The sequence below is a fragment of the Schistocerca piceifrons genome, chromosome 11, assembly GCF_021461385.2.
Source record: "Schistocerca piceifrons isolate TAMUIC-IGC-003096 chromosome 11, iqSchPice1.1, whole genome shotgun sequence".
Classification (NCBI taxonomy): domain Eukaryota; kingdom Metazoa; phylum Arthropoda; class Insecta; order Orthoptera; family Acrididae; genus Schistocerca; species Schistocerca piceifrons.
This window is the reverse complement of record NC_060148.1, coordinates 164,301,999-164,316,880: the sequence shown is the minus strand read 5'-3', so window position 1 is coordinate 164,316,880 and position 14,882 is coordinate 164,301,999. Positions and strand designations below refer to the sequence as shown.

General features: G+C 41.8%; 1 protein-coding gene across 6 annotated transcripts in view; it reads right to left on the bottom strand.

Annotated features, from left to right (window-relative positions):
* Nucleotides 1-14,882, bottom strand: part of LOC124720035 (zinc finger protein ZFP2-like) — a 174,457-nt gene that overhangs the window by 55,885 nt on the left and 103,690 nt on the right. For all 6 annotated transcript variants that reach the window (XM_047245290.1, XM_047245285.1, XM_047245286.1 and 3 more), the window contains one exon: nucleotides 1,955-2,044. In XM_047245290.1, coding sequence (XP_047101246.1) covers nucleotides 1,955-2,044 — 90 coding nt within the window. The remainder of the gene's footprint in view (nucleotides 1-1,954; nucleotides 2,045-14,882) is intronic.

The following is a 14,882-nucleotide window of genomic DNA, read 5'->3' as shown; positions in this document are numbered from 1 at the left end:
CTAGCCACCCCTAATCTCCACCTTGACCCTCCACGTTCCCAGCAGCACTTTACCATCCCCCACCACATACCCTGCAATCCCCCCCTTTCTGCCCACCCCAGCCTCCCCCTTACCCTCACCCAGTTGTCTCTCCCATAATGCACTGCTGCTCAGTCTGGCTCCAACTGCCAGAGACTGTGGTCCTGTGTGTGTGTGTGTGTGTGTGTGTGTGTGTGTGTGTGTGTGTGTGTGTGTGTGTTGTCTATTTTTGACAGGGGCCTTGTTGGCTGATAGCTAACTTTCAGATAGTCTTTTTGTCGTGCCTTTCTGTGAATCAGCATCTCCACTATATGGTGAGTAGCACCTATCCCTTTTATAATATTGTTACATTCCATCCTACATTTTCCAGTGCAAGGTTTATGTCCTGTTATTTTGTATGAAAGACGTCTGCAACAGCTTATCTGTCAATATAAGCTGTAAGTTATTAAAAAATATATGAAATGTGACATTTTCCATTCAGGTTAGATGCCTGATGGTTCTGTGTGTATGAAGCCCAGGATTCTTGCACTTCTGCTCATTTTCCTATTTGCATGTTACACAGGATTGTACAAAGCACTGTAAGAAGAGGTGCTGTGTGTGGCAGTAATGAGTAACTTCAACAATTCTTCTTCTTCTTTTACATACTTGAATTCTGCCCATCAGCTACAATTTTGACAGTGTATTTCTTTCAGTGTGTTTAAGGCAGATTTTGACATATCATCTTTGAGTATTTCCTTGTGCATTTAGTAATATTTCTTGAGAAGTTTATCATTATGACCATATACTTTACATCACATTACAGGAACAGTAATAATGCTCCAAAATTTTAGTTCACCAGGTAGAATATTTTGCTCTTCAAAAGAAAAGATATTAGCAAGCTCACAACACATGCACAGAAGATAATTTTTCTTGTTAGCTCTGCCAGGGCTATATTTGACAGGTCACTTACTGCTTTCTCTGTGAAGAAATGCTAAATTTGACTTAATCAGGAAGGCAATGCAACAGTGGTTTTCACAGCTGTTGCCCATAACGAAAATAAGTTTAAATTAAGTTTATTGTGTGGTACCTACCCTTGTCATTCCATTAAAACCAACTAATATCCTTGAAGAGTAATATGAGTCCCTGTACTTGGTCTTTGTTAAACACAATCTCTTTAGGAATTACTGACGAAAGATTTTATGTCTTATGGTCTCAGGTGATTGCCATTGGAAGATAAAATGTAGGGCAGTTTCGACCCCCACACAAATAGCCTACACTTAGGGACTTCTTTTTCTATTTACATTGTGTATAGATGTTTCTTGAAGCTCCCATGGGCTGTCATTAAATTCATCATGAGTTTAATCTACCTTCTGTTCAACAGAAATGCTTACTAAATCCCAAATCTGAAAATTTTTGTGTGACCGTCAAATCTATAACTACTACAGCACGTAAACAGAATTAGCCACATTTAATGTAGGTGAGAATTACTGTACCATCCTACATAAGGTATAATTTTCCGACACTTGAAAATTTTTTAGCACAAACTCACAAATCCGAATGAGCCTTTCGTAAGGTGTCTGATGTATTCCCCAGTTATGCATTAATCAGAAGTTGTTGAAGGGAAGAGTCTTTCTCAACTTACTTGGTTTACAAGAACTTGCACTGGACTATATGTGAACTTAAGGCTTTGCTCACACACATGTATTACAGAACATGATTGATATGAAAAAATTTCATAGAAAAGATGGTTACATATGCTGTTAAAGTACTTTTCAGGTGTGATTCTCAACAGCCTGCAAATAATGTAATATAACCAGAGCAAAATAATACAAGAATACTGGAAAATTAGTAACCAAAAATCAATGTTTATTTCACTGTAAAGCATCTTTTACATTTTACAGTGAGGCAATGACATATTTTTCTCCACATGAAATATATATCTGATATTAATACTTACAATATTCTCAGTTTCTTCTGCTTCCAAATTTAGCTCCGGATCTTCCTTTATATGAGTGGGTACTGGTAGTACAAATGGAACTTCAACATGCTGAAAGCAAAAATCAAATACAATCTGTCGATTAGAACTGCTGAAACACTTCTATAATGTAACATAACTCAATATTTTATTATGTACACCATCACGCTTTTCAGTGATTGTCATCTCTCATGCTACTTGGTTGGTTTAATGGCCAAGGGACCAGACAATGAGGTCGTCAGTCCCTCATACCTGGAACAGTGAAACCAACAAAACTACATGCCAAAGAAGGGCCTAATGCACAAAACCTAAGGAAAGAAAATGCCAACGTCCACTTACGGTCAACAAAGCTAAGATAAATGAAGAAGAAAGAAGAAAAGGGGGGAAGTAAGAAAGGTGTGTGAGGTGCCCCATCCAAGAAGAATCTGGAGGCCCCCAAAGGTAGAAAGTGGAATGGGGGACATAACCGCTGTCATTTACAAGAGGCACCCTACTGAACAATACCCAGAAAAGACTAGCAATACAGGCAGGGCAAGAGAAGCACAGAAAAACAGAAGACGAATACCAAGTAAAAGAACGCAAGGAGGGGGTAGAAGAGCAAAAGGGTGGGTAGGGGGAGGGCTGATGTGCACCAGAAAGGCCAGGCAGCTACTGTCCATTCAGGTAAAAAAAAAAGCAACAGGGCATCCTGCTAAGCCCTCAATGAGGTGACAGCTAAGGTGCCCTCTGTGTGTGTGTGTGTGTGTGTGTGTGTGTGTGTGTGTGTGAGAGAGAGAGAGAGAGAGAGAGAGAGAGAGAGAGAGAGAGAGAGAGAGAGTGGTAAAAAGCTCATTTACAAATAAACCATAAAACCATGTCAGCCACAGAGACATCGTCTGCTAATACAGGGTTAGTAAATCAGGAAGAGCCTGCAACAGGGCAACCAGGTTAGGACAGTGCAGCAAAATGCTGACAACTATTATACAAGCACCACAACAAGAGTGGAATGGATCCTTGTGCCAGAGGAGATGACAGTCAGCCAAGTATGGCTGATGCGGAGCCAGCAAAAGACAATAGAGTCCATGCAAGAAGCCCACATGGAGGACCTCCACAAATTTGTTGTCTCCTTTATCAGATGTAGTTCAGCAAATTTGGAGCATGCCATTCAATTTTTCAAATCTTAGAACTTTTCTGCATAATACTGATCAAAGGGTAAACTTTGGAATACCAGTCTCAAGAGGCAGTTTGTTGGTAGCCAGTTTGCCCAGCATGTCATTGATTTCATTCCCCGGAATACCAATGTGGCCCACGGGCCGGACAAACACCACCGACCATGCTCATTGTTCAAGGGCAGAAAAGAAATTCTGGTTAGTCAGGTCCAAGGGATGACGAGGGTAACACTGGTCAGAGATTACAATCTGCTCAAAGAGTCGCTATAGAAGAGGAAGGACTCACCAGTGCAGGTACAGATATGCTCAAGAGCACAAGAGATGACTACCAACTCTGCATCTGGCAAAGAGTGGAGTTCATTACATCCCCACATGGACATAAGTGGCCGGCTACCAATCGAGCCATAAGTATAGACTACTTGAGAATCCTGAAACACATCAAGAGTGGATAAAAGCCAGAGGCAGGGGACCTCAGGATGAGCTGAGTCTTTCGGACCTTGTAATAGGTCAAAACAGAGCTGCGGATGGGGGGTGCACCACAGAGATGTACGTGAGTGGGCCTGGAGAAGAGGTTGAAGAGGGGAAAGCTGGAGTTCAGAAAAAAGGGATCAGATGCAGATGACAATCATAACTGCAGACCTGTGCCGCCATTCCAGGACGTGGATCTCTGTATCTGGAAAGAGGAGACAGTCATTTGGGTGATCCAAAGAGAAGCAGAAGCTTAATGCATAAGTGATCAATGGCTGCTGGTGTAGAACACACTATAGTAGAACCCCTGCCTCTGCTAGGAGGCTGGTCATGGGGCTAGTCCAAAATGCACCAGTTGCCAGTCATATCTCATAATGGTGTATTGTGTCCAGCATCTGTAACACTGAATGTGATGCCAGGCTGTATACAAGACCGTAATAATATAGATAGGACTGAACCAATACTGTGTAAAGCAGTACCAGAGTAGAGTGGTCTATACCCCAGTTAGTGTTGCTGAGGCAATGCACAGCACTAGAGTTGTGACCAACATGTCCACTTTAGTTGATGAAAATGGAGAAGCCACATCAACCAGGCATCAAAGACCAGTCTCAAGGAATGATGAGACTCCACCATATTGAGAGATGACAATCAATGTACAGACTCAGATTGGGGAACGCTGTATGACAACAAAAGAAATGAGTACCGCAGGTCTTGGTGGCCAAAAAAGTGAAACCACGAGTGAGAGCCCAAGATTGTGCTCAGTGTAGCTGCCTGCAGTCTACATTCAGCAATTGCCATCACAGACGAATAAAAAAATCATCAGTATACAAATAGGATGACACCACAGGCCACCAGACCATCGATAGCCACTAAAATGAGAGGGACAATGAAAACAGAACCCCGTAGAACTAGATTCTCCTGCAGATTGGAGGTGCTACAGATGGTGCCCACTTGTCCTGGAAAGTGTGACATGGAAGAAAGTGTGAATAAAAATCGGGAGCAGACCACAGAGGCCCCGCTCATGTAAGGTGGCAAGGACGTGTTGGCACCATCATAAGCCTTATGTAGATCGAAGAAGACTGCAACAAGGTGTTGGCAGCCTGCACAAGCTGTTTGGTTAGCAGACTCCAGATGGACTGAATTATCTGCAGCAGAGCGGCCTCAGTGGAAAGCACCCTGGGTCGAAGACAAAAGTCCTGGGATTCAAGGATCCAATACAGCCTTCAACTCACTATAAGTTCATATAATTTGAAGAGGACATTCGTTAAACTGATAGGACAATAATTATTCATCTGAAGAGGTGGTCTGCCAAATTTCAAAACTGGAATAACAACACTCACTCCAGAGACAGACAGAAAGGGCAAGTATATGCGGTTAGCTATACACCAGTAAGTGTTGAAGCATTTGGTTGTGCACTGGGTTCGGTCCAGGAACAATGTCAGGGCACAGAGCAAAGTTGCTGGCAAATTCTCACTTGCTACATGAGACATTATAAGGCTCTGGAGGGGTATTAAAGTTAAAGGGAGTCATTCCAAATGGTGTTTGAGAAGACAGAATGCAGGTGAACAGTGGACCAACACTGCCGCCTGGGCGAAATGCCAAGCAAAATGCTCAGTGGTAGAGTACGTACTGGCAAGGAAATCATTCAGAGAAATTCCCCAGAGGATAGGACCAATAGGAGGATAGTGGCCAAAATGCTTCCACTTGGGAAGGCATCCAGGCAAGTAATGCTGAAGAAGAGGTAAGATGATCAGAAAATCATTGCAGTTTTACAAACCACTAAGAACTCCCCACTGAATGGAGTGGAGGATCCAGGCTATAAATGGAAAGATCAATGCTTGAAGAAATGTGTGCTGCACTAACGTGTATGAGGGTTCCATGGTCGATAAGGCACAGAGCAGGCCCTGACACCATGTCTAAAACAATCCTGGCCTGGCCAGTGGCTGCAGTAACCCCCTCCTCCCCTGTCCCACCACCATGCCCCCCCCCTCACAGACTGTTATGAGCATTGAAACTCCAAGGGAAAAGGAAGGGGAAGGAGCTTTCAAAGGAAGGAAAGAGGAGCAGAAAACATAGGAGGCCAGTCTGAGGGGAGGTTGCATAGCGTTACTATGGAATCTAAATGGATTCAAACGACCATCACTTCCAGTGCAGTATGAAGAGGAACCTAGGATCTAACAATGTCCATTTGTATCAACATACACACATGACCCAATGCTCACAAAGGGCTGACTTGGCTCTGGTGAGCTTAGAAGCCATGAAGAGTCAGACTATAAGTGCCCACAGAACAAGATTCCTGAAATACAAGACAAGCTATGGAGTAGAGAGAAAAAAAGAGACTGCAGTTACAGAAAGTGGAGATAGTAACCACTGGAGGAAAATCGTTTAATCGGCCAGATGGATGTTGAACGGGCCAGTCAGTGTTCCTAACCGGCACGCATGGAGTGACTCATGAATGTACGATCAGACACTGATTAAAAGGGAGGGAGTGAGACCCCCCCCCCCCCCCCCCCCTTAGGATGTCTGGGAGGAGTAGCCTTGTCCTGAGCGCCAGGATGGGGTGTTCCTTGAGGAAGCCACGTCCCTGGTAGTTCTTCCCAAGATGGGTCATACTATGGAAAAAGAATTTACAAAGAGAGGTAAAACCCCTTGGGGGACCAGAAAAAGCCTAAAAAGCAGGCGAGTGGAAAAACAAGACCAAAAAAGAATAGTGAAACCAAGGGAATAACTGGGTTGTCATGAAGGGAAGCACCAAGAGAGAAATGGGGCAGGAAGGGTAGAAGCTAGGATGGAAGGAGTGGATATGGGGAAGGGAATGCAGCCTGGGAAAGAAGAAAGGGTGCAATAGCTCAGGACCCCATGCATGCCACACACATAACAACAAAACAGCTCTGGGCTTCCTGGTGGGTTTCATCTCTCAGGCACAAAGGAATTTAGTAAAGCTAATTTGCTGGCCACATATTCCATTAACACATATCCGCACAAAGTCATCCATGTGCTACAGTTTCTCTGCTGACAATCTTAGTTTGTACACGTGTCTTTGTTGAGAATCTTAGTTCTATCTCCTCTTTAGTGCATTTCATGGCATTTACTGACCTTTAACTTCATGTGCTGACCTGACGATCTGCCTCCCATACGGGGCTGTCGATACAATTGCCTTCCTTTAAGCCCTTGAGTGGTCTGTTTTGGCATTGAGTAATGGCCATTGTCATGGTATTACCTGCTACTTAGCCACCACTGCCATGGGGATTTAGCGCAAGCTGCTATCTGCTCCTGCACATGTAATTATTTATGTGCCTCACAGTGCTTTTTTTGCAGTGTAGCATAACCTGACACATTTTGGCAGACATTTCTCAAACCTAGTGATGATAATTTGGCATCAATTCGAGGCATTTGGCAGCACCTATATGTATTATGAAAATAAGCAGATTGCTATAGAATTATTTTGAGTCCCAGAAAGGATTTTATTGGAGGAGCTAATACATAAGCATTGTTCTTTTACATTTATTTATAAATCATTATTCATAGAGTACATTCAAAACAAGGTACTGCACACAGTCCAACACTGAAATCTTTACAATAAACAAGTTTCTCCACTTATTTTCTTTCCATAAATGTCTGGTTTTCTGCATCACTCTTGGCAGTACTACATAATAGAGAATAATAGGGGTGTTGCTTACAACGTGGTGACACATGCCTAGATAACAGGTCATGTGCAGTCTTCAAATGCAGATGATATAGGTCACAGCAGTTATTTGATGGGTCTGCTCACAAAATGTGTAGCAAAGCCTCATAGGACATGACACTGAGTAGTGATATCTGAAGAATAAACTGAGTTCTAAATTGTTTAAAACTATTTTTACCTCTGTTGGGCTTAAGTGAAATGATAGACAGTGGCTAATGGTACAGAGAACAGTGGCTTTGAATTTGTAAGAAATGCAATTAACTACTTGGAGCCAGAAGAAAGTAAAGGAAATTTTGAAAACATTCATATTAGTGAAAACAATAATGTATATTTGGCCACAACAATTCTGGTGATGCAACCCAAAGCTGCACACGGAGACATATTTGATTTCCTTTGAAGTTTAAATACAAAAAACCTATTGAGGAAATAATTCCCTACATGAGGTACACAGGATAAATTAACACATACAAAAATGAACTTTTTTATTTAATTTCAAAATATCATCACATGCTGAATGCTGCATAATGATAGAGAAACTCAAGACAGACTGGGCCAATAAGCGAATCACTGATGCATGCTAGCCTGACCTCCACAGTCAAACTAAACAAGTTTCAGATCAGACTCATTCTACAACCATAATTACACATAATGAGTCAGCACTTGCAGTTAACAATATTCACCATGATACGGATTATGATGTATGAGGTAACTTCACGCAACAGAGAGAAGTGATTACTGAAGATGAGTTAATGTGCATTATTGACATTAATGACTTCCCTATTAATACTGATGGGCTTCTGGATTGCAGTAGCCAGGTCTGTCCACAGTTAAATAAAATGGATCTAGAGGTATGTGAGGTTGCACAGATCCCACATTTTCATGTGAGTAGTATACATATTGTAGCACCACCACTATTTTTTACTGCTACTGAGTGAAATAGCAACACCATCATGGTTGTTGCAGAGGGCCATGGGAGCTCACAGCAGACTGAACACCATTATGTCACATGCAGTGATGCCACCAGTCAATCTCCACATGGTGAGCTGAGCCAGGGGCATCAGCACAGGAATGACCACAGCAAAAATGCAGAGTGGCAGCAGTAGCAGACTAGTTACTACACATCCATACTACACTCATGCTCATTAATTAAGGATAATTGCAGATTGTGGTGCCACATAATGTGGCACTACACAAAACTGGCACTAATAGCATAGGCACATAGGGAACACACACTACACAAATCTGTATGTCCTAGGTATTGGTGATAAGTTAAGAAAACCGTCCCAAAACACATGTGTTACAAAACGCCACTTTCCCGTGCATGTACCCCAACATCAATATGGGATACAATCACCATGCACACACACACAGGCTGTACAGCAGGTTGGCATACCCTGGATCAGGTGGTCGAGCAGCTGCTGGGGTATAGCCTCCCATTCTTGCACCAGTGCCTGTCGGAGCTCCTGAAGTGTCGTAGGGGTTTGAAGATGTGCAGCGATACGTCGACTGAGAACATCCCAGACATGCTCGATGGGGTTTAGATCCGGAGAACAGGCAGGCCACTCCATTCGCCTGAATTTTCTCTTTCAAGGTACTGCTCCATGATGGCAGCTCAGTGGAGCCGCGCACTATCATCCATCAGGATGATGGTGGGACCCACTGTACCCCTGAAAAGGCAGACATACTGGTGCAAAATGACGTCCCGATACACCTGACCTGTAACAGCTCCCCTGTCAAAGACATGCAGGGGTGTACGTGAACCAGTCGTAATCCCATCCCACACAATCAACCCACAACCTCCATACAGATCACTTTCAATGACATTAAGTGGTTGGTATCTGGTTCCTGCTTCATGCTGATGAAAACCCAGCGAGAATCACTGTTCAGACTATACCTGGACTCGGCCGGTAACATAAGCTGGGACCACTGTTCCAATGACCATGCACTGTGTTCTTGACACCAGGCTTTACAGGCTCTCCTGTGACCAGGGATCAGTGGAATGTACCTTGCAGGTTTCCGGGCAAATAAACCATGTCTGTTGCGTCGTCTGTACACTGTGTGTTTGGAGACAACTGTTCTAGTGGCTGCAGTAAGGTTCCCAGTGGTTGCGGTAAGGTCCTGAACAAGGCTACCTGCAGTAGTCCGTGGCCATCTGCAGGCACTGATGGTGAGATATCGGCCTTCTTGTGGTGTTGTACACTATGGATGTCCCGTACTGTAGAGCCTGGACACATTTCCTGTCTGATGGAATTCTCGCCATAATCTTGAGATCACACTTTGCGGCACACGGAGGATCCCTGCTACGACCTGCTGTGTTTGACCTGCCTCCAGTTGCCCTAGTATTCTACCCCTCATAACGTTATCAGTATGTGTTCTTTGAGCCATTTTCAACACAGTCACCATTAGCACGTCTGAAAGTGTCTGCACACTTACCCGCTGCACCGTACTCTGACATGCGCCAATACACCTTTGTGTATGTGGACTGCTGTCAGCACCACCGTGCGATGACCACAGGTCAAATGCACTGCATGGTCATACCCCGAGGTGATTTAAACCTGCAAACCGCCCACCAGGGCATTGTTTCACCATTGTATCAGCATTATACTTAATTTATGAGCATGAGTGTATTTGGTTGGAAGCCGTGCTTTTACAAAACAAGTAGTGAGGACACTTACGAAGCCTTATAAGACAAATAATGAAATTAGAAAGTTCTACAATTATTTCAATAGATAATTTCATATAAGTAAAACTGTGTAGCCAAACTGTTTACATCTGGAATACATTAACTGTGGGAAATCATATGGAATGCAGCATATTGAAGATGAAATGAAATGATTGTATGGCATTGTTGGCCAGGAGGCCCCTTGCGGGGAAGTTCGGCCGCCGTATTGCAAGTCCTTTTTAGTTGACGCCACTTCAGCGACTTGCAAGTCAGTGATGATGAAATGATGATGAACACACAACACCCAGTCATCACGAGGTAGAGAAAATCCCTGACCCCACCGGGAATCGAACCCCGGAACCCGTGCGCAGGAAGCAAGAACGCTACCGCAAGACCACGAGCTGCGGACATATTGAACATGTGAGGGTATATCACAAAAGTGAATGACTTAATTCTGACAGTGTGATGCATAATTTTACTGAGTTATAAACAGTCTATGGAACTTTGAATTGTAGTATTAATATGTGTATGTTAGCTACACTGTCCTCAAACAGCAGTTATGCCAGTGTTGCAAGTCATAGTTATGTGAAGAAAAAGTTTAGGGTTATGCGACATCTTTGACAGTAAGAAGCTGCAGTGAACGAGACACCAAGAATAAATTTTTATGTGTAACTATGTGGCCTATGTGGTTTTACAGTGAGGAGACAGGGAGACAATAATGTACATGCATTCCAACACATAGTATTCTGTCAGAGTAACTAATGTCATCTAGTTTCATGTTGTCGCATGTGATCAGCAGGGAGCAGCACCTGCTGTTATGGAAGGCATTATGTCATACTATAATGTAGTGTGGTGGAACAGCAATTCTCGTCAATCCGCCACCACAGCTGAGTAGGGCAATGTCTGGTTGTATTCCTGCCTGGCCATCAGTGTGTTTGTTTACAGCCCTCCACCTGCCCCCTACTTCAGTGCACCACAATGTATTGTGTGTATGGCATGTACAGTTACAACATATCATTGCCATAATCTACATTATGAGTAGCTACAACATATCATTGCCATATTCTACATTATGAATAAGATGATTCCAGTGAACATGTATGAAACCAGCTAACTGTGCAGGATATTATGTACATAAAGCACATAATTATGGCCTTCAAAGTGCTTCACAAGGATGTGTTTACCAGTGCTACACATTTATAAGGATATGTCATCAATGAACACATCACAAAATATATTTAATATACATTTCTCATTTTTCCTTATTCCATTTTGTTCCCTTGGCTTAGGACATATCTTAACAATGTACAAAGTTCAAATTTTAAATTTCTTTGAATTGTTTGTTGACAAGCTCTTTCTATGATCTTATGCATATGCCTTCGCATAACATTTAACAGAAAACATATTTCAATTTTAGTTACACAATAACTTTTTCGAATTTGCAGTTTTATAAGCTGCTTGTGTATAAATTTATGACACACTATTCACATTTAACAGTAGAATAAGGATAAGCCTTTAGCATCATCATGAATGTATTAAAGATAAGGTGTAAATATTCAAACATCGCTTTTGTTCACACTTTCCTATTTTGATGACTGTATTTACTATGAGGGACTATGGTCAGAAATTATTGCTGTTATATGATGTTATGAATATGCTTTGATTTTATGGTTTTGAGACATTATGGTCAGATAATGTACTGTTATAGGCTATCAGGAATATACTTTTTTTTCTTTTTTACACTCATATTTGGATACACTAATTATTTAAAATACTTTTTTATTTTGCCTTGCTTCATACCCTTCTGGCAATAATGGTTGAAGACATACATATTACATTGCATTAGGTCCTTGTTGCACAAAATGGTTAGATGCACACAAATGAGAAAATGTAACACATTCTTGCTAATTGTTTATTTATTACGAATATCACTTTTCCATGCTGTATTATATGTGCTGTGCAGATTTACTGATGTTTTTGCGAAGTTGTTTTCACCATTCTTACATTTTCTTACCATTCTGACACTGTGACAGGTTTATTTTGTTGGTTGTATTTACATAATTTTGTTACGTTTTGTGATGTTTTGACTACACTTGGGTCTTTATCTAATGATTTCTTTTTATATCAGTAATTTCATTTTCATTCATGTACATATGAAAAGATCTTTTTTCCATTTCTGGGGATATGTGGGACATAAAGGTATACTTCAGATGTTCCACCAAGTACCAATTTGTTGAATGATGTACCTGTGAGTGTTTTCTACTGCATTAGTGTGAGAGTCCATTTCTCATTGTTTACCACCACAACAACAGGCCAGGAATTTGGTATGAATCTGCACAATGTGAGTGTGCAACAATATGTGGGAGAGTGAGAGGCTGCACGGAGTCATCAGGTATGTGCTTGTTCAATTTGTTTTGTATTTTGTGAGTATAGTAGTGGCACATGGTTATGAGATGCAATAACTGTCATGACATATGCTGTGCAGAACAGGTAAATAAATGTAGTCTTTTTTCTACATTTGTTCAGTTGTGTGTTCACCTGCATCCTACAAAATAAAGTTTGTGAATCTGCTCCATAACAGAGCTCAAGCATATAATGCATATGAACATTCTCTACTTTCACTCTTTCAGACTCCTCATGTGGCACAATGAACCCTTTTTTTCTCTAGGGTGTTATCCCTACCCTAAAAATTTCTTTTCCTTTCACTAACCCGACCACAGCTGCCCACATCGGCCTATTTCTCATTTACTTTTTTGCCCACTTCTTCCTTCGCTTTCAATCAAATTTCTGACACTGAACTGTCAGCTTACCCCTGGAGTTCTTGTTTCATGACTAAAGCTTTCCCATCTTTGATAACACATTTCCTGGTACATGCCATCAAGACCTAGGAAGTCACTTGTATCAACATGCATTCCCCAAACATTTTATATTAATGATACTCTTGTGCATTGTATCCGCTAGTATATTTTACTACATTGTTTGTAGAGCCATTCGTATTGGCTTGTTAGTTGGTGGGTTGGTGGTCTAGGGGTTAAACTGTGAAGTCACTAGTGACTTGGATAACAGGTAGTTCATCTGGAGTTAGTGATATCTGCCAGAAATGTGACTGTATGTTGAAAGTACCTAGGAGGGGTAAAACTGGAGCACTGAAGGCAATTTTGTCACCACAGCTAAGAAATAGTTTACGGAGAAGTAAAAGTATATGGATCAGGTCCAATGTAGGTCAGAGCAGATAAATGGTCTCTCATGGCTCATCCTGGTGAGAGAAACACCACCTGCTCTGACACCCTGCCAATCTCATTAAGAGTAAAAATATAAGGTGTACAACTTTGCTTCCACTGTTTGTGGATAGGTGGCGACAACAGTACGTAGGGGTCAAAAGAAACAGATCGCAGATGTCAGGCAGTTAACTTGGACCTCAGTCAACATAACCTCATTCAAACATTAGTCGATTTGTGTCTGAATCATAAAGTTGTTCTTGATTGAAAATGTCAGTTTACACGCCAAATTCTTGTTATTTGTGGGAGATGTTACTGTTTTGTTTCAATATGAAGAAAAAAGCAGCTGAGTCTCATCGAATGCTCTCAAGTAAGTATGGTAAGGATGCTATTAGTGAAAAAATGTGTCCTTAGTAGTTTCAACGTTTCAAAAATGGCGATTTTATCACAGTAGACCAGCATAGTAGTGAAAGACAGAATGTTTCTGACGATACAAATCTGGAGACATTGCTGAATGAAGACTCACATCAAACTCAAGAAGAATTCAAAATGGCTCTGAGCACTATGGGACTTAACATCTATGGTCATCAGTCCCCTCAAGAAAAATTGGCACGATTAATGGGAGTGACACAGCAAGCCATTTCAAAACATCTCAAGGCTACGGGCATGATTCAGAAAGAAGGAGCTTTGGTCCTGTGTGAGCTGAAACCAAGTGACGTTGAATGGCATTTGTATGTTTGTGACCAGTTGCTTCAGAGGCAAAAATGGAAGGGATTCCGGCATTGCATTGTGCTGGAGACGAAAAATGGGTTCATTACAATAACCCAATATGCAAAAAATCATGGGGATATCCCAGCCATGCTTCCACGTCGATGGCCAAATTAAATATTCATGGCTCCAAGATCATGCTCTGCGTCTGGTGGGACCAGCTCAGCGTCGTGTACTATGAGGTGTTAAAACCAAGTGAAACAATCACAGGTGCTTGTTATCAAACCCAACTAATGCGTTTGAGCAGAGCATTAAAAAACAAATGGCCACAATACAGCAAGAGATATGATAAAGTGATTTTGCAGCATGACAGCGCGTGATCCCATGTTGCAAAAGAGGTCAAAATGTACTTGGAAACGTCAAAGTGGGAAGTCCTACCCCACCCACCATATTCTCCAGACATTGCCCCCTCTGACTATCACCTGTTTAGATCAATGGCGCATGGCCTGGCTGACCAACACTTCCGATCTCATGAAGAAGTCACAAATTGGATCAATTTGTGGATCGATTCAATACATGAACAATTTTTTCGATGTGGGATTCGTACAATGGCCGAAAGATGGGAGAAAGTAGTGGCCAGCGATGGAAAATATTTTGAATGATACATGTGTAACCAATTTGTTTCATTAAAGCCTCAAATGTTGGGGAAAAGCGGTGGAAGCAAAGTTGTACACCTTGTAGTTACAGAGTAAAAAATGCCTTCTACCTGGGAGATTTGTAACAGTAAAAGTGGCATGGCTACAAAGAGAACACAATAATAAGACGACATGAGAGAAATAATATGGCAGCATGTGGATTCCCCCAGGGTTCTTCATCTGGTTGGAGATGCTCTATCAAAGCCACCTCACTCTTGATCCATTATACTCAAAGCATAAGAGAGGGGAACACACACAATTGTCAACAAATCCTACCACTAAAATGGAAGTAAGGTTGTGGCAGAAAAAGAAGCTTATCACATCTA